General features: G+C 43.2%; 1 protein-coding gene across 2 annotated transcripts in view; it reads right to left on the bottom strand.

The window, feature by feature from the left end:
• smpd5 (sphingomyelin phosphodiesterase 5) overlaps positions 1–20,797 on the bottom strand; it is a 70,933-nt gene that overhangs the window by 49,318 nt on the left and 818 nt on the right. For both annotated transcript variants that reach the window (XM_072576432.1, XM_072576433.1), the window contains exon 2: positions 4,020–5,318. In XM_072576432.1, coding sequence (XP_072432533.1) covers positions 4,020–5,153 — 1,134 coding nt within the window. In that variant the 5' untranslated portion in view covers positions 5,154–5,318. The remainder of the gene's footprint in view (positions 1–4,019; positions 5,319–20,797) is intronic.

The raw sequence follows: 20,797 nt of genomic DNA, 5'->3' as shown, positions 1-20,797 counted from the left end.
CCCTAAACCTATGCCCTCTAGTCTGGATTCCCCAACCCCAGGGAAAAGACTTTGTCTATTTACCCTATCCATGCCCCTCATAATTTTGTAAACCTCTATAAGGTCACCCCTCAGCCTCCGACGCTCCGGGGAAAACAGCCCAGCCTGTTCAGCCTCTCCCTATAGCTCAAATTCTCCAACCCTGGCAACATCCTTGTAAATCTTTTCTGAAACCGTTCAAGTTTCACAACATCTTTCTGATAGGGAGGAGACCAGAATTGCACGCAATATTCCAACAGTGGCCTAAACAATGTCCTGTACAGCCACAACATGACCTCCCAACTCCTGTACTCAATACTCTGACCAATAAAGGAAAGCATACCAAACGCCTTCTTCACTATCCTATCTACCTGTGACTCCAGTTTCAAGGAGCTATGAACCTGCACTCCAAGGTCTCTTTGTTCAGCAACACTCTCTAGGACCTTACCATTAAGTGTATAAGTCCTGTTAAGATTTGCTTTCCCAAAATGCAGCACCTTGCATTTATCTGAATTAAACTCCATCTGCCACTTCTCAGCCCATTGGCCGATCTGATCCAGATCCTGTTGTAATCAGAGGTAACTCTCTTCGTTGTCCACTACACCTCCAATTTTGGTGTCATCTGCAAACGTACTAACTGTACCTCTTCTGCTAGCATCCAAATCATTTATGTAAATGACAAAAAGTAGAGGACCCAGCATCGATCCTTGTGCCACTCCACTGGTCACAGGCCTCCAGTCTGAAAAACAACCCTCCACCACCACCCTCTGTCTTCTACCTTTGAGCCAGTTCTGTATCCAAATGGCTAGTTCTCCCTGTATTCCATGAGATCTGACCTTGCTAATCAGTCTCCCATGGGGAACTTTGTCGAACGCCTTACTGACGTCCATATAGATCACATCTACTGCTCTGCCCTCATCAGTCCTCTTTGTTACTTCATCAAAAAATGCAATCAAGTTTGTGAGGCATGATTTCCCACGCACAAAGCCATGTTGACTGTCCCTAATCAGTACATGTACATCCTGTCCCTCAGGATTCCCTTCAACAACTTGCCCACCATGGAGGTCAGGCTCACTGGTCTATAGTTCCCTGGCTTGTCTTTACTGCCCTTCTTAAATAGTGGCACCACGTTTGCCAACCTCCAGTCTACTGGCACCTCACCTGTGACTATCGATGATAAAAATATCTCAGCAGGAGACCCAGCAATCACTTCTCTAGCTTCCCACAGAGTTCTCGGGTACACCTGATCAGGCGTTGGGGATTTATCCACCTTTAACCGTTTCAAGACATCCAGCATTTCCTCCTGTGTAATCTGGACATTTTGCAAGATATCACCATCTATTTCCCTACAGTCTATATCTTCCATTTCCTTTCTCACAGTAAATACCGATGCAAAATATTCATTTAGTATCTCCCCCATTTTCTGTGGTTCCACACAAAGGCCGCCTTGCTGATCTTTGAGGGGCCCTATTCTCTCCCTAGTTACCCTTTTGTCCTTAATATATTTGTAAAACCCTGTGGAGAAAAATAAGAGTTAAATCTTCCGTATCATTCCACAGAATGAAGAGTCACTGGATCCGAAACATTAATTTTTCTCTACAGATGCTGCCAGACCTGCTGAAATATCGCACAATTTGTTTTTGTTTCTAATTTGCAGTATCTGTCGTTCTATGTTTTCATTGGGTAGAATGAACACACTGGCTCAGGTTAACATGTGGATAAGGAAGCATTTTGTTTGTTTCAAGTCACTGAGTCAGAGACCTTATGGCAGAGGAGGCCACCATTTGGTTGAACAGTAACAACTCAAATTTGGGATGAATTCTAATGGCTTTGCCAGTTTCTTAATAACACTAAGCTATATATTCCCATTGGGTGCCCCATTCAATATTGATGTAAATTAAGTGATCAGAATCAGAAAATGGATGGAGATCAGAATTGCTGAATCAGCATTGAGAAAAAGAATGAGGGTAAAGGACAAAAGCAAATGAGAAAATGCTGGAAAATCTCAGCAGGTCTGGCAGCATCTGTAAGGAGAGAAAAGAGCTGACGTTTCGAGTCAAACTGATCCTTTGTCAAAGCTCTTAAATAGCCTCTTATTTCACCTTCCCAAATCAATCACGTAATAGTTATGTATTGGATATCACTTATCATTCTGCAAGCCTAATCGTGCCCTCCACTATTTTGGTAGGTATCTCTACCTTATGGGACATGACAGCTATCACATACAAGATTTTGACACCCCATCTCCAATGTTTATTTAATTGAACAGAGGAACAGAGAAACAAGATATCCACACCATTTAATTTCCTTCAGTTTTTTTGGAGGAGCATACTAATTAGGGTACTGAATGATTCTCAGTTTTTTTCCCCTCGTTCAAAAGAATTTTCCAATGTTTTAGAAACCACTTTTGTATGTGTCCAACACCGTACCAGGCAGATATTCCAAACCTTAATGACTTGTTCCATAAAAAAGGTTTTTACTCACCTTAGAAACTCTTCAGTGGGTGCAGTACTCAGTCATTAAGTAAATTCGAGATTGAGTTAAATTTTTGAACTCCACAAATTTAGCAAGACACAGGATTGGACAGAAAGCAAAAGTGATTTAAATTCCAGTTTTTTTTTAGATTACTTACAGTGTGGAAACAGGCCCTTCGGCCCAACAAGTCCACACCGCCCCGCCGAAGCGTACTCACCCATACCCCTACATCTACATCTACATCAACCCCTTACCTAACACTACGGGCAATTTAGCATGGCCAATTCACCTGACCTGCACATCTTTGGACTGTGGGAGGAAACCGGAGCACCCGGAGGAAACCCACGCAGACACAGGGAGAACGTGCAAACTCCACACAGTCAGTCGCCTGAGGCGGGAATTGAACCCGGGTCTCCGGTGCTGTGAGGCAGAAGTGCTAACCACTGTGCCACCGTGCCTGTTCTATTGAACAATAGAACAGGCTTGAGTGGCCTTATAATCTTCACCTGTTCCTACATCTTGTGCCTTCTCTAGGAATTTTGCTGATCACTTTAAAGCTAGGCTGTTTTACTATGGACTCAAGTCATTGGAAAAGGTTTCTAAAGATTTTATCTACCTAAACTCTCCATGTTAAAAAGTATTAAAAGTACTCCAATAACAATTTTAGCTTCTCCATTTGACTTAGGAGTAGAGATAGGCCATTTTGCCCATTAAGTCTGTTCTGCCTTTCAATGACGTCTTGGCTGATCTAATTAAAAATTAGAAATACTCTTAACAACCCAGCCTCAACAGCCTTCTATAGTAAAGAATTCCACAGACTGACGACCAGAGAAGGACCTTCTCATTGGTTTTAAATGGATGATTCCTTACTCTAAGATCATGCCCTCTAGTCTTAGACTTGCCCATAAACAAGGGGAAACAATGTCACAGCATCTACCCTGTCAAGACCCCAAGAATTTTTTTATACTTCAATAAGATTACCTCTCATTCTTCTGAACTCCAACTGTACAGACCCTACATATTCAACTTTCTCTAGAAGAAATATCAAAGCTTTTCATCTTGCATTCTAGTTCTAATGAGTGTAAAAAAAGACCATTTACAGCATGTATGAAGGCAAGATGAAAGCTTTGACTTCTGGTCTCTTTTTAGCAATGCACTCATTTCTTTTTACATCTGCCATTGGTTTGCCGATTTCACGGCTCAGATCCTCTTTTGTCTTATTCCAGAATCCTGTAGCCAACCTCTGCCCCTCCCTCCCACCCATCTTTTATTCCATGGCCCAATTAATTCTTCAATCAGATCAAAACAAAAAGCTACATATGCATCAAGAAAGTTCAGGTAGCCAAGAGTGAAATTGAGAATTCTTAAAGTTTGATGTTAACATCCAACTAAAGCAGCAAAATTAGTCAGTCAGATCATAGCTTGAACATTGAATAGAATGCCCTCATTTTTATGTACCAGACTCCCAGTGTAGCAATGTAGAAAACATGAATGTAAACAATTCTGGGAAATAAATCTTCCCTTACCTTAACACACAAGAGACCTTTAGCAGCAAGTCCATCTTCTCCTCGGATCCTGGGAAAACAATGAAACTTGGCATCTATGATGGGATAGCGGCTGGCAAGGAATATGCCACTGTTGAAGAATTTAAACTCACAACAGCCTTGGAAGCCATAAACACCCACATCATAAAGGATGTGTCCAAACGCTGGTTGGAGAAGCTGCTTCAGTTTGGCTGCTGCCCGTTTCTCAAACACTTCCAGAAGGCAGACAAAGGCTACATCAGCAGGAAAGACTGGAGATATTCCTGCAGGTAGGTCGTCTTTCCTGTTTTGCTTTTTCTGAGGTTTGCCTTGGCACTTCAGAGAGCTGGAAGACAGAGCTTGCTGCTTGCTGGACTGGTTAGCTTGCATCTCATCCATGGCACTTGACATGTTGCTTTCTTCCACCACTGTAAGATCCAAAGGATCCTTGTTGCTTTGACATTCATCCAAATATTCATGTACATTCTCTACTTCGCTATTCTCCTCCGAGCTATCAATGTGGTGTAGATTGTTCACAGCCAGAACAGATCCTTGTGTTCCAGTTGCACTGTAGGATACTTGTCTAACAGCAGTCAAGGGGCTGCCCTGTAAGCTAGCAGTCATGCTTGGAGAGTCCATGCAAACCTGAATCCTTGGCCGGTTGACAGAATCGCTGATATGGCCAGCAATCTGAACAGCTCTCCTTTGAGTCTGAGACAGATTGTTAAAGCGGGCCAAGCAGTTGGGCAGAAAACACAGGTTTGCCTCCACAAAGCTAAATCCTTTGCCATCTCCATATCCCATCCACTCCTCCTGGGTGTATACCTTTGGGGTTTTCACATGGGAAAAACTGAAGGGTCTTCTCACCTGTTGTAGAGGTGCCCAGATGATGAACCCAACTAGTGCCAATGGTATAGAGATTACCAATAGAATCAGGTACATAAGGAATCTGAAGAAAACTTTCATTGGCCAAATATAGCACTCTTGCTCTTGTTTCTGTTGCTCCTCATAAGTTGTTGGTTTAAAAGAAGCTACCATGTGATCTAGGGACCAGAAACAGGGGAAAATCAAGGCCCAGGCTGCAGTGTGTAAGTCATGGATACAGGCATTGGGGAAAGGAGACTCACGTAGAACCATCTTTACATACAAATTTTGTATTTAACTTTCCGAAGCAGTTGATTGGTTCCAGACTGCAAAAACTATTATATATTGTTGTGCATATGTTGCATTTTATCACATTTCGGGAGCTCTTTAATCAGAATGGTAGGTATAGCAGATGACTCTTCTTTGCCCGCTCGTTACCTATAATAAAACAAACACTATGTATCCTTTCTTAAAATAGAAATGATCTTATCAACCTGTGTACAGAACAAAGAATGTTACCCGATATTCCTCATGAAGGCCTTATGCCCAAAACATCAATTCGCCTGCTCCTTGGATGCTGCCTGACCTGCTGTGCTTTTCCAACACCACATTCCTTGACAACAAGGGATGTGGTGTTGGAAAAGCACAGCAGGTCAGTCAGCATCAAAGGAACGTGCATGGTCAGAGGTGCAGTCTTTCAGATGAAATGTTCCATTGCAGCTCTGCCTTCTCAAGTGATCTAAAATACCACTTTTTGAAGTGAACAGCTTCTTTGTATCAAGATGAATATTTATCATTCAATCAATATTCATATTCTCTCTCTCTCTCGCACGCGCACACACACGCACACACACACACACACACACACACACACACACACACAGTGTGGTCATTCATCATGTCAATTGGCTTTTAGTGGTAGTAGCAAAGATGATTGGTGGAGCATGTCCCAAGAGGAGGCTTACTGAAACTCCAGGCCAGGGCTAGGCACAAGGAGATAAGACTTTAATATCTGTACTTTCTCCCTTTTCTTTTGGATAAGGACTCTGGACATTTTTCTTTTAGGTCTGCTTCTTTTATTTTTTTTAAATTCTGATTTTGTATTTTAAGATTGCGAGAATGGCAACGTTGTCTTTTCACTATAATTCTGCACTTAAGTACTCATGACAAGTCCTAACTTGTACAATCTTTAATAACCTTTAACTTTTGTAGAAGATGGTGTGTGTGAATTGCATCTCTTACGTGAAACCTTGGGAAAAGAACCTAACATATAGTGGCAATGGTGGGATTCCAACAATTGAGTGTTGGTTGCGTGAGACTGACTGGCCCACAAGGTAAGGTCCACCTTGGCCTCTCTCTCAATTTAACACTCAGTCGACCCCTTGTCTCTTGGGACTCAGTGGTGATGGAATCCTTGAGTAACTCGCATACTTGCGCAAAGAGAGTTAAATTGGGGTTAGAGTCCCCAGGGAGAAAAAGGGGTTATGGCCCAAGTGAGAAGTAAAGTGAAAAAGGGGTTAAAGTCCTCTACAGACATGAGGTTTGCAACTCCAAAAAAAAGTTAGAATTTAGTACTTGGAATTGTTGCCTTTGACCCCCACACCTCCCCTTAAAAGTAGTTTTAGGGCAATATGGTGTCACCAGGAAAAAAGGGGAGAAAATGGAGCCAGTCTGCTTGGACTGCATTGACTGCCGGGAAGCTTTATCTGGGTTTTTGTTGTGGGAGCCAGTTTCTGGGCTGCAGACCCAACTCTACGAATCTCTCTTCTGGGGTGGGAGAATTGTTTGGACCGCAGTGCCATGTGGTCTGCTGTGAGGGCTTTTTTTGTGTGGGTGTGATTTTGCCAGGAAGGCATCTCGTGTGTGAAACCTTGGGAATAGAACCTAACACTAGGAGGATTGTGTTTGCTGGGCTCCACGCCATAACATTGGCAGGACAGAGCTAGAGCTCATCCCATCCATGTTACTGAGAGTTTTAAAATGAAGTAAAAGAGCTATAGAACCTGAGAATTTTACTTACCTTCATTGTTGCTGCAAGACAATGCCGATAAAAGGAGGATGTTCGCCTGGGCCCGGAGCTGCAACTCAATCCACTGAGGCAGCAGGCTTGCTTACTCAACAGACCTTGGTTGAGAAGCTTGCCAAATCTCACGAGGTCCTCGGGAAGTAGATTGAAATAAAAAAAGATGAAAAGCCTGCCCGTATCTCTGCTATGCTGTAAGATCTGGGGGAAAGGACTGATGAGCTCGAGCCACTGGGGTGAGAGTCAGATTGATGCCCTGGAAACACAGGTCCCTGGTTTCCTGGATCTGGTGGATGACCTTAAACAGGAGGCAGAAGAAAGAACCTGCACATTGTTGGCATGCCAAAGTTACTTCAACTCCCCCTCCCACTCTGCAAAGCACACATAGGTCCTGGGCTTCCTCCATCACCACTCCCTAACCACCCGATGCCTAGAGGAAAAACGCCTCTTCTTCGGCCTCGGGACCCTCCAACCCATGCCATCAACGTGGATTTCACCAGTTTCCTCATTAGTCCTTATCCCAGATCCAACCTTCCAACTCGGTACCACCCACACAACCTGTCCTACTTGCCCATCTTCCTTCCCACCTATCCGCTCCACCCTCCCCTCTGACCTATTACCATTACCCACCTCCATCTACCTATTGCACGCTCAGCCCCACCTACCTCCCATTTATCTCACCACCCTTGGCTCATAGCCTCAATCCTGAAGGGCTTTTTGCCCAAAACGTTGACTCTCCTGTTTCTCAGATACTGCCTGACCTGCTTTGCTTTTCCAGCATCACACTGTCTACTCTAATTTCCAGTATCTGCAGTACCCACTTTCACCTAAAGATTGAGAGCCCACAGAGTCGCGGCACGAAGGTCATGATTCGGTTCCATTATAAAGACAAACAGCGAGTCACTGGAAGCTTCCAGAGACCAAGGGAAGGATCGGGGGCGTTGGTGTGTGAGGGCTCCAAGATCATGTTTTTCTAAGGCTTTTCAAAAAAGGAAGTCCTACGGCAGCATCAAGAAGATTCACAGAGCTTGAGATCCTGTACTCTAAGATATTCAGTGGTGCTTTGGATTAATTATAATGGATCTGTTTCTTTTGACTCACCAGAGAAAGAGAGGAGCTTTGCGAACACGCTGACTTAAGCCAGACGATCGAAAAGGCACAGATAACAGTTGTTCGGGTTTAACCTTCTTTAGAGAGGACTTGGTGGAGTCTTCTTTTGTTGGTAATAAGCAATGATAAATTATGCTGGCGATGGATAGAGTATTTACCTTTAATTTCTAAGTTATACCAAGTGATAGATGACGTATTTACTTTTAACTTACCTGTGTATATTATTAATCTTGCTTTTTCCTAATATGTTGCCTGTGTCTGTGGCGCAACTCTAGCTAGTAAGATAAAGAGGGTGGTGGAATGATTAACAGGGTTTTGGAATGTTTGGGTGCCACTGTTGAATGGTTTGGGGGGGGGGGGGGGGGGTAAATTCCTCCAATCAATGCCTTTGGTGCTTCTTTGTTTTTCTGTTTTTGGTGTATATAATTTTTACAAGTTTTGTGGATTATAGCTGTTTTAGTTTATGTAGTTTGTGCTTTATAGACCTTCTTGTACTGAAGCTCAGCAATTCATTATTACAGTTCTCCCTCTCTGGAGGCTAAATGGTGCTATTGAAGGTTACAGCTCAGGAGGAGCTCAAGTGGTGTACCCAGAACACTAAGGGGAGTCACTTGCCGGTCAAGAGGAATAAGGTACTTTTCCCTCTTAAAAAGGGAGAGGGTGGCTGTTGCCTTGGCGCAAAAACACAGATGATGCAGAGCATCTGAAACTGCAACAGAATGTATGACCAGGTTTATTTCTCAGCTTTCAACATGGAGTTTGGTGGTGGTGGTGGTGGTGGGGGGAGGGAGGAGAAGAGAGGCAGTGACAATACTGGTTAGGACGAATCTCCTATTTAAGTTGTTACAATGTATTAAAGACACACATGGGAGATCTGTAATCCTTAAAGCTTTGGTAAATGGGGAAGAATACAGGATCTTAAATGTTTATTGTCTCCTATCCCACTCCCTCAAGTTCTTCATAGATGTACTTTTTAAACTGCTTAACCTCGCATATTATCATGGGGGGGAATGTTAATTATCTAACAGACATACAGTGGATAGATTGCCTAAAGGCTCCCGATGACTTCTTCACAATGTAAGCAATTAAGGAATTTGTGCACTGAACTAGTATTAGAAGATGTTTGGAGGCACGAGACTTTATGTTTCTCTCGAATCCACACAAATGCCATACGAGGATTGATCTCTTTTGGACTCCTGCAGCACATTTGGGCTCGGTGGGGTCATGTACAATTGGCAATCTCATGATTTCTGATCATGCTCCAGTGTGTCTACTGATCAAGAGTTAGAATACTGTGGTAGACGCAAGGCACTGGTGACTGGACCCCAGTCATTGCAAGTTTACAGAATTATTTTCTACTGAATTCAGGGCTTTCTTTAGACACTAATTCAGACTCAGCCAGTAATCCATCCATTCTCTGGGAAACTGCTAAAGCCTATGCTAGGGGGTTAGTTATTTCCTATTCTGCTAGTAAGAAACGGCAGAAGGGTGAAAAGCAATGCTTCCTCGAGACATAGCTGAAAGAAGATAGCTGAAAAGGCATACTTTGCTAGGCCCTCATTGGCTAATCTGCAAGGGATCACAGCACTTTGGTACACACTGAACTCCATGCTCACACAGACATCCAAGAGGGGGTTTACATTTGCAAAACAAAAGGCTGGTTGAGCATGGCGATAAACTAGGTAAGTACTTAGCATATCTCGCCAGGAAAACTAGTGCTCCTCAAGCCATTGCCTCGATCAGAGAAGATACCGGAAATTTAAGTCATGATTCTAAAAGGATTAATGTGGCTTTTCGGAAATTTTACACTGATCAGCTATCAGCTGATCCTTAGTAGCCACACACACAGATGATAAGCAACATGAATTCGACTGGGACAACACAACTATTATAGGACAAGCCAAACAAAGAACAGTACTCTACCAAACAGAGGCATGGCACTCATCCACAGATTCAATAAGCACATCGACCTGGACCACTGCAACGGACAGCTGGAACTGACAACCGGAAGCAGCAGATTCAAACCACTATAAATGCCGGAGGAAAGATCACAGAGGCGCTTCACAGGAGGCGCCCAAGCACTGAGGATGTCACCTAGACAGTGGACGAAACGTCTGCAACACAAATTCCCAGCTTGGCGAATAGAACCACAACAATTTTACTATGAATTATACCAGTCTGAAAGTTGAGAGTATGGGTGGCTTGGGATGGAGTCTTTTTAAGAACTTGGACCTCCTGGAAATGACCCCTGAGTAACAGTCTCTCCTTAATGCCCTGTTGTCGGTGTAAGAGGAGGTTGTGAGGCAGCTTCAGGATGGAAAGGTGCCTGGCCTTGATGGATTTAGAATGTTACAACGCAGACCCTTTGGCCCTCGATGTTGCGCCAACCTGTGGAACCAATCTGAAATCCATCTAACCTACACTATTACAATTTCATCCATGTTTATCCAATCACCATTTAAATGCCCTTAAATTTGGTAAGTCAACTACTGTTGCAGGCAGTGTGTTCCACATGCCTACCATGAGTAAAGAAACTACCTATGACATTTGTCCTTATTTCTATCACCCCTCAATTTAAAGCTGTGTAGCCTTGTGCTAACCATTACTGTCCGAGGAAAAAAACTCTCATTGTCCAGGGATCTAAACCTCTGATTATCTCATATGTCTCAATTAAGGCACCTCTCAACCTTTTTCTAATGAAAACAGTCTCAAATCTCCCAGCCTTTCCTCATAAGACCTTCCCTCCATACCAGGTAACATCCTAATAAATCTCCTCTGAACTCTCTCCAAAGCTTCCACATCCTTCCTGTAACATGATGACCAGAACTGCATGCAATATTCCAAGTGCAGCCAGACCAGAGTTTTGTACAGCTGCAGCATGACCTCATGGCTCTGAAACTCAATCCTTCCACCAATAAAAGCTAACAGACTGTATGCCTTCTTAACAACCCTATCAACCTGGGTGGCAACTTTCATGGATACAGATCTCCCTGCTCATCTACACCACCAAGAATCTTACCATTAGCCAAGTACTCTCTATTCCTGTTGCTCCTTCCAAAGTGAATGACCTCACTTTTCCACATTAAACTCCATTGCCACCTCTCAGCCCAGCTCTGCAGCTTATCTATGTTCCTCTGTAACCGGCAACATCCTTCCGCACTGCCGACAACTCCACCGACAGTCGTGTCATTAGTAAAACAACTAACCCATCCTTCTACATCCTCATCCAGTTCATTTATAAAAATGACAAATAGCAGTGGGTAAAAACAGATCCTTGCGGCCCACGACTCATAACTGAACTCCAGGATGAACATTTCCCATCAACCACCACCCTGCGTCTTCTTTCAGATAGCTAATTTATGATCCAAATTGCTAATTCACCCTCAATCCCATGTCTCCATATTTTGTGCAATAGCCTACCGTGTGGAACTTTATCAAACACCTTACGAAAATCCATATACACCACATCAACCACTTTACCTTCATCCATCTATTTGGTCACCATCTCAAAGAACTCAGTAAGGTTTATGAGGCACAACCTACCCTTTATAAAACAGTGTTGACTATCCCTAATCAACTTATTCCTTATAGATGATTCTAAATCCTATCTCTTCTAACCTTTTCCAATACTTTACCCACAACTGAAGTAAGGCTCACTGGTCTATAATTACCAGGGTTGTCAAGAAGAAGACCACATTAGCTATCCTTCAGTTTTCTGGCACTATTCCTGAAGACAATGACAATGATCAAAGCCAAAGGCTCTGCAATCTCCTCCCTGGCTTCCCAGAGAATCCCATCCAGCCCAGGGAATATATCTAATTTTCACACTTTCCAGAATTGCTAACATCTCCTCCTTGTTAACCTCAATCACATCTAGTTTAGTAGCCTGTAATTCAGTATTGTCCTTGACAACATTGTCTTTTTCCAGTGTGAACACTGACAAAAAATATTTATTTAGCACTTCCCCTATCTCCTCTGACTCCCCTCACAACTTCCTACTACTATTCTTAATTGAATAAAGATAGATTAGGGCCATTCTTTTATTCCTAATATAGCTATAGAAAGCCTTAGGGTTTTCCTTGACCCTATCCACCAGACTTCTCATGACCCTTCCTGGATCTCTCTTTTAGGTCTTTCCTGGCTAACCTGTAACTCTCAAGCACCCTAACTGAGCCTTCACTTATCTGAAAGCGAGCATTCTTTTTCCTCTTGACAAGAGATTCAACTTTTGTAAACCAAAGTTGACCGCTTGACCGCTTCCTTCCTGCCCGATAGGCACATACTTAGAGGAAACGCAGTAGCAGTTCCTTGAATAAGCTCCACATTTCAACTGTACCCATCCCCTGCAGTTTCCTTCCCCATCCTATGTATCCTAAATCTTGGTTAATCTCATCATAAATGCCTTTCCCCCAGCAATAACTCTTGCCCTGCAGTGTATACCTATCCCTTTCCATCATTACAGTAAACATAATGAAATTGTGGTCACTATCACTAAAGTGGCCACCTATCTCCAAAGCTAACAGTTGGTCCGGTTCATTACCCAGAACCAAATCCAATGTGGTCTAGATATTGTGTCAGGCAGCCCTCCTGCACACATTGGACAAAAACTGACCCATCTAAGGTACTCAAACAATAGTATTTCCAGTCAATATTTGGAAAAATAAAGATTCCCCATAACAAATACCCTGTTTTTCAAGCTCCTTTCTAGAATCATCTTTGCTATCGTTTCCTCTACATCTCTGGAATTATTCAGAGGCCTATAGAAAACTCCCCAACAGGCTGACATCTCCTTTCCTATTTCTAACCTCAGTAGACAAGTCCTCAAATGTCCTTTCAGCCACCGTAATACTGTCCTTGACTAACAATGCTACACCTCCCTCTCTTTTACCATCTTCTGTTCTTACTGAAACATTTAAATCCAGGAATCTGTAACAATCATTCCCATCCCTGCCCTATCTAGGTCTTCACAATGGCCACAACATTGAAATCCCAGGTACCAACCCAAGCTGCAAGTTCGCCCACCTTATTCTGGATGCACCTGGTTTTGAAGTGGACACAATTCAAACCACCTTCCTGCTTGTAGTGAACTCTTGTGACCTAGAAATCTCATTTCTGATGTCACTGTTCTTAACATCCTGGACACTGGAACTACAATTTAGGCTCCCATCCTCCTGCTGAATTAATTTCAACCTGCCCAAAGAACATTAGCAAATCTACCCCCCGCCAGGATATTGGTATCCCTCTAGTTCGGGTGAGGACCATCCCATTTGTAGAGGTCCTACCTACCCCAGAATGAGCCCCCATTATCTAGGTATCTGAAACCCTCCCTCCTGCACCATCCCTGTATCCATCTGTTCAACTGCTCTCTTTCCCTAGTCCTTGCCTCGCTAGCACATGGCACAAGTAACGCACGAGAGATAACAACTTTTTTTTGGGCATTAAGTTTCCACCCTAGCTCTCCGAATTTCTGCCTTAAATCCCCGTCCCTTTTCCTACCTATGTCATTGGTGCCTATGTGACAACAACCGGGGACTGCCCCTCCCTCCCCCTCAAGGATCCCAAAACCTCAGACATCAGATGCCTTTGGCATCTGGGAGGCAGCACACCAACCATGAGTCTCTCTCGCTCCCACAGAACCTCTGACCCCTAACTATCGACTCCCCAATGACTAATGCTCTGCTCTCTTGCCCCTTCCCTTCAGAGCAACAAGGACAGACTCTGTGCCAGAGACCTGAACTCCATGGCTTACTCCTGGTAAGTCATCACACCTAACACTATCCAAAATGGTATACTTGTTATTGAGAGGACAGCCACAGGGGATCCTACACTGTCTGCCTGTTCCCTTTCCATCCTGATTGTAACTTATCTGCCTTTTTCTTGTACTGGAGGTGTGACTACCTTCCTGTAACACCTCTCAATAGACCCCTCTACCTCTCGAATGATCCAAAGTTCATCCAGCTCCAGTTCCCTAACATTGTTTGAGGAATCAGAGTTGGGTACACGTCCCACAAAGGAAGTCAGCAGGGACTCTTACCTCCCACATTGTGCAGGAGGAACATTAAACTGTCCTAACCTCCATTCCCACTATTCTAAATTGGTGGTATGTGACTTCCCAGTGAGTTTTATAAGGAGCTTAAGTATACTGTCAGGACCGATGATGATTCACAAAGTCGTGACCTCTTCCCGCCATCTTCGAGAGTCAAAGATCTCTCTTATCCTTAAAAAAAAGGAAAGACCCTAGAGGACTGTGCTTCCTATAGGCCCATCTCATTCCTGAATATTGATATCCAAATCCTATTTAAGAGTCTTGCACTAAGACTAGAACCTGTGCTGCCCTCCATCATTGAGGAACAGAGGGTTTTTATAAAAGGTTGCAGATCATCGAATAATGAGGTAAAAACAATGACTGCAGATGCTGGATTAGTGGTGCTGGAAGAGCACAGCAGTTCAGGCAGCATCCAACGAGCAGCGTCTGTCAGGTGGTTACTTAATATGATCAAAGTGAGATGTTAAAGAGTTAATTTGTTCTGCTGACATGTAAGAAATTGTATGTCATGGTGGGGGGGAAGAAAGTTGGGGGATTTATGTCTTGCAGTCAGGATGTGTCAATATAATTACACTCTCACACTGTTTGAGGAAATAACCAAACACTATTTCTGGAAATAATTGAATTACTTTATTTTCAGATAGCATGTGACTATGGGGGAGTGGCAGCGGGTTGTGTCTTGTGTGCACGACTGACTGTTGATGTCATACCCTGTTTAAAAGGGAGATCTGTTCCCTTGTTCAGGAGCCTCACTTGGCGTGCTCGGCAAGCATCGTGAAGTGTGTTAAATGATCCTCCAAAGCTTGTACTTGCTTAATACATTTTGGCTGTTCACAGCATTTGGTGCATTGCTGTTGCATCAAGTGTGTAAGAATCTCAAGAAAAAGAACCTAACCCAAGTTTGTCAACAATGATTGGTACAGGGATTAGTGATCTCTTTAGATGCAGAGAAGGCATTTGACTGGGTCGACTGGCCATTTTTTTTTACACTTTAAAGTGGTTTGGCTTGGTCAAGGTCTTTAGCAGATGGATAAATGTTTTGTATAGTGACAGTCTTGCCGCAGTCCTCACCAATGGTGTGCGGTCAAGCAATTTCAGTATTTTTTGGAACAGTTGACAGGGCTGTCCCTTATCACTGTTGCTTTTCACATTGATGATTGCACCACTGGAAGAGGCAATACGTAGGGACCCCAGTATATCTGTTCCAGAAATGGGAACAAGTCACACAACATCACATGCAGATGATGTTCTTGTCTTATCAAACCTAACAGTTCTGGTGCCTCATCTGATACAGTGCATTAATTCGTTTGACAGCTTTTCTGGTTACAAAATCATCTTTGTGAAATCAGAGGCCATGCCCTTGGGAGGTCTCCCGAAAATGCCTGGTCCTGAGGATGAATCTCTATTTCCCTTTAGATGGTCACAGGAGGGATTTCTCTACTTAGGTATATTTATTACTCTTGTCTTTGATCAGCTATTTAAAAATAAATTTTACCCATTTATTCAACAGAATCAAGCAAGACCAAAGATGGGAGGCGCTTCCAGTCTCTTTGTTAGGTCGGATAGTCCTTGTTAAAAAGAACTTTCTCCCCCATCTGCTGTATCCTATGCGAATGCTTTCTCTGTTTTTTTACTAAGCAAACATTTAGAAGACCAAATGGTTGGTTCAGTTCCCTATTAAAAAAGATTTTTATTTCTGATATAAAATTACAATAAAATAGTATAACAATCCTATATTGTAACAATAATAAATTAACTACTACTCTACAAAACAAATCAAAGAAAAAAAATCTACCCATACTACAATTCAATAAATAATTAAACAGAATAAATTAATTTAAAGTTAAATTAAATTATACCACTCAGCACAACCCCATTGGGAGCAGTTAGCCTACCCGAATTCATTCGGGATTCTTCCTCTCTGGCTACGAGGCCTGCCAGACCCAGTCCTCATGGCTATACAAAGGACCTAATCAATATAGTTGACAAGTCTACATCTATATAGTTCAGAAAGGGCCGCCACTCTTATAAAAAAGTTCCGTTTTCTGATGCACCACACTTGTGAAGAAGTTTAGCAGGACATTTCCATAACTAACCTGCGCCATCCCGACAGGCCAAGGGGATTTTCCGAGATCCAGCTCATTAGAATGTTCTTCCTTGTCCAATATGTAAGAATATTAAAGTTTCTTCCCATGCTCATCTAAAGAAGGCAGATTCAGCAGGCCGAAGAGGAGGGATAACAAATCTACCTTGACTTCGGTTCCCAAGATCCCTTCTAAAACATTTGCTATAGCACCCCAATATCTACTCTGACAGTAAACCAACAGAAAAGGAGACTTTCCCCCTTGCCCACAGTGGGGGTCATGCTACCCACTAATACCTCTAAAATGTTAAAAGTTTAATTTGTTCTGCTGACATGTAAAAAATTGGACATCCTTGGGATGTATTTTTCTGTCTTGGAGGCAGGACATGACAATCTAGTTATATTTTGCAAATGCTGTTTCAAGGAATAACCTAAATCACACACGGTTTTAAGGAATAACCTAATCATAAGATATAGGAGCGGGAGTAAGGCCATTTTGCCCATCAAGTCCACTCTGCCATTTATTCATGGCTGACGGGCATTTCAACTCCACTTACCCACACTCTCCCTGTAGACGTTAAAGTCTTGATCTCACAAGGAATTATCAATCTTTGCCTTGAAGACAGTTAATGTCCCAGCCTCCACTGTGCTCCATGGCAACAAATTCCACAGGCCCACCATTCTGGATGAAGAATGGTCTCATGTCCGTTTTAAATTGACCCTTTCTAATTCAAAGGCTGTGCCCACTGGTCCTAGTCTCCCTGTCTAACAGTAACAACTTCCCAGCATCCACCCTTTCTCAGCCTTGCATTACCTTGTAAGTTTCTATTAGCTGTCCCCTCAACCTTCTAAACTCTAATGAATACAATCCCAGGATCTGTCCATTGTATGTTAGGCAATGATTAATCACACAGTCTACATTAATCTCACTGTTTTAAGGAATAACCTAATCTCACACTTTTTGGGTTGCATATGACTATGGCTGAGGGTTGTCTTGTGGGCATTACTGTGATGTAAAATCTTGTATAATGGAAGGACTGGTCCCTTTCTTCAAAGAGCCTCGCATGACGTGCGCTGCAAGCATTGCGAAGAGTGTTAAGTGATCCTCCAAAAGCTGGTACTTGCTGAAATAAATAGTTGCTGTTCAGAAGGTAGTGTATTGTAGTTGCATCAAGCATGTAAGAATCTCAAGTAAATAAAAGCCTAACACCGCCATGGCTCCTTCTAGGTGAAGCTGCGCCCCAAACCCATGCAAAACAAAGGTAAGAGAGTATATATAAACAAGGAAATTAGAAGTGGGCATTCAACCCACCCTACCCATACAATCAACCCCTGTTATTACAGGTTTAAAAAAAAACCCAAACCAAGAAAGAGGAAAAAAAAGGTGAATAATAAAAGTAAGAGGGGAAAGAAGAAAACCCCACATTTTAAAAAGGGACAAAACCTGGTAAACAAAGTAAACAGAGAAAACAATGGAAATATTATTGTCCATACTACTTGAACCAGCTAGTCTATTTTAAAGTGTTCAGGGAATCTTTTGCCTTTTCTGATGAATCAAATATATGCATCGACTCTCTGTAGCGGAAACGCAACACTGTCAGGTACCTTACAGAGTACTGAATATTCAAGTCTCTCAGCCTCTTCTTTATTATTTCAAAAATGTCTTCATCTTGCAAATCACAGCCGCAGAAAAATCCTGAAAGAACAATTTTTTATCTCTCGTAGATCGTGCCTGTGGGTCCTACCCGAGCTTTATGTAAGCTTTCAGTACCATTTGCTTGTCTCTATAATACTGGAATTAAACTAGGACCAGCTGGTCTGATCGACGCCTGTGCACAGCAACCCGATGAGCTTGCTCGACTTACACCTGGCCCGCATTGGCTTCCACTCCCAAGAACTATGGGCGCCATTGCTCAATGAAGCTGACTGGCTGATCAACTTCCTCGCATTCCGGCAGTCGAATAACACAGACAGACATTCTTCCCTTGGAGGTCATTAACCTGTTCCACTAAGGCCCACGCCTCTTTCTCCAGGGCCTGGATCTCTACCACCAAGGATTCTGCTGTAGTTTCCGATGTCACGGCCTGCTGGTCAACCTCCTCCATGCACTGCCTGAGATGCTGGATCTCCTGCTCATGCTTTTGCAGCATGGCAGAGAATGGTTCCAGCCTAGCCCGGGTCTCCTCCATTGTTGATTCGATCTTCTCTCGGAGTTTAACAGACTCCGAAGCCAGGCTCTGATGAGTAGGGTAGTTCACAGGAGCTTCTGCAGAGCTCGGCGCTGCGGCTGTGGGCAACTCTGTTTCTGCAAGGGGGTGCCCTGTGTGTTGAAATCCATGCAGCCCTGATCGCTAAATAATATACAGAGATTCTGGGGACTTTAAATTGCTAATTTTTACAAAAACAGCTCATAAGGGGAGGGTAAAAGCACCACTTTGCCCGGGTTGTGGTGCAGAACCCAGCAAGGCAGACGTATTAAATCGCTGCCATCTTGGATTCCCCCATACAGATGTCTTTTGACCAGTTGTCTCAGAAATAAGTGTGGCACAGTAGGGACCTCTTGTTTTCTTTCAAATTAGAAATTTCATACAAAAAGACACCACACTTCGAATTGATTCTTATAGAAAAGACAGAAGAGGGTGCAGAGTGCTGAGAATACACTTTCTATCAGCAACGTCTATCACCCATTGGGACAGGTTCCCTCAGATGAGTCCGAACGGCTCTGTAAGGTATGGGAGAGGGAGCTGGACATTGAGATTTCTTCTGGAAGTATTGGGGAAAGTCTGGAAGATGAAAGGAGGATCTCAGTTTGCAACAAGACCCATGCCTTGCAACTGGAAATTCTCCACAGGGTCCACTTGGCTCCAGACCGCCTTTAAAAATTTAAAGCAGGAGTATCTCCAATGTGTCCTAAATGCAAAATGAGTATGGGTACGCTCACTCATTGTCTCTAGTCCCGCAACAGGCATACTGAAGTGCCGTGGTAGTCAAAATGGAGATGGTCTTGGGGTCAGAGGTAGAAATGGACCTATTATCTCTTCTTCTTGGCCTTGTTAATCCACTTCCATTAGCCACGCATAAAAAGAAAAGCTTTTCAGTACCCTCATTCTGTTAGGGTGGGTGTCTGAAAGCCCCACGTGGCTGTTGTAAGCTAGTCATGGAAGACATACCTTTGGCTTTTCTTACAAGCATGGTGCACCACAAAACTGAGAATTTTAATAAGATGTGGTAGCCCATTCTGGCCTACTTGGGTAGAAATTTGTCTGCCGTACTAATAAGAGCCTTTATATAGCCATGGAGAAAGTGAGGACTGCAGATGCTGGAGATCAGAGCTGAAAAATGTGTTGCTGGAAAAGTGCAGCAGGTCAGGCAGCATCCAAGGAGCAGGAGAATCGACGTTTCGGGCATAAGCCCTTCTTCAGGAATGAATTCTACAGGATTCCTGAAGAAGGGCTTATGCCCGAAACGTCAATTCTCCTGCTCCTTGGATGCTGCCTGACCTGCTGCGCTTTTCCAGCAACACATTTTTCAGCTTTATATAGCCATGACAATTCTGTTTAATAAATTCGGTATCCAGACAGGAGGAACTACTAACGCATGAATTAGGTATAAATTTGTGCTCTCTATGGTCGAGGACTATTACTTTGTATTGTTGAGCTGTACTGTTATTACTGTCATGATTTATTAGTTGGTTGTCAGTTATTAGTTATTTATGTAATTAGTGGGTTTCTTTGTATTGTTTCAAACTGTTTTGTTTATTAATTTCTTGGATATTACAACAAATATTTTTTTCAATAAAAAGAAACAGAAAACACTCACAGCAAATTGGCCAGCCTTCAGGACAACATTGCACAAACTTGTCTTGGCAACCACTGCAAGATGTGTCAGGGTGTCAACACGGATACTACCATTACATGTGGGGACATCACCCACCAAGTACGCGGCAGAGACAATGTTGTCTGAGTCACCTGAGTATATCTCATAAGCTGCAGTCAAGGATGGCCCAGGGCATGGTACATTGTTGAGACAAAGGGGATGCTATGACAATGGATAAATGGACACCATAAAACAATTGTCAGACAGAAATGTTCCCTCCCAGTTGGGAAACACTTCAGCAGTCAGGGACAGTCACCCTCTAATCTTTGGGTGACCGTCCTCTAGGGCCAACTTTGGGATATGCAACAACTCAATGGCCGAGCAGAGGCTGATAGCCCCTCTAAACCCACGAGGATGGCCTCAACCCATGAGGATGGATTCACGTTGCACTCCAGGTGATCCCACTACACTAACACACACACACCTCACTATCACCATTCCCCCCCTTCCAAAATAACCTGTTGGACTATAACCTGGTGTTGGTGTTGTGAGATTTTTAACTTTGTCCACCCCAGTCCCAGTCCAACACCAGCAACCTGATTTTTCAGTACAAGCTTACGTTTGCAGATCTCACAATTTCAGCCCACTCTCAAGATTGGGCTTACTGAAGGAAGGTTGCGCAATCAGCCATTCTTCATCTAAACTTCAAATCTGTAAAGACAGTACTGACACACTCCTATTCAACCAGAGGCCGTAACCAGGTCTCTATTCTTGATACTCTTTGCTGTGTCTAAGAAACACACAGGTACATGACAATCTCTGAATTTAGTAAAGAGCTA

This window comes from Chiloscyllium punctatum, chromosome 8 (genome assembly GCF_047496795.1).
Source record: "Chiloscyllium punctatum isolate Juve2018m chromosome 8, sChiPun1.3, whole genome shotgun sequence".
Lineage (NCBI taxonomy): Eukaryota > Metazoa > Chordata > Chondrichthyes > Orectolobiformes > Hemiscylliidae > Chiloscyllium > Chiloscyllium punctatum.
Note: the sequence above shows the minus strand (reverse complement) of the source record. Positions and strands in the feature narration are given on the sequence as shown.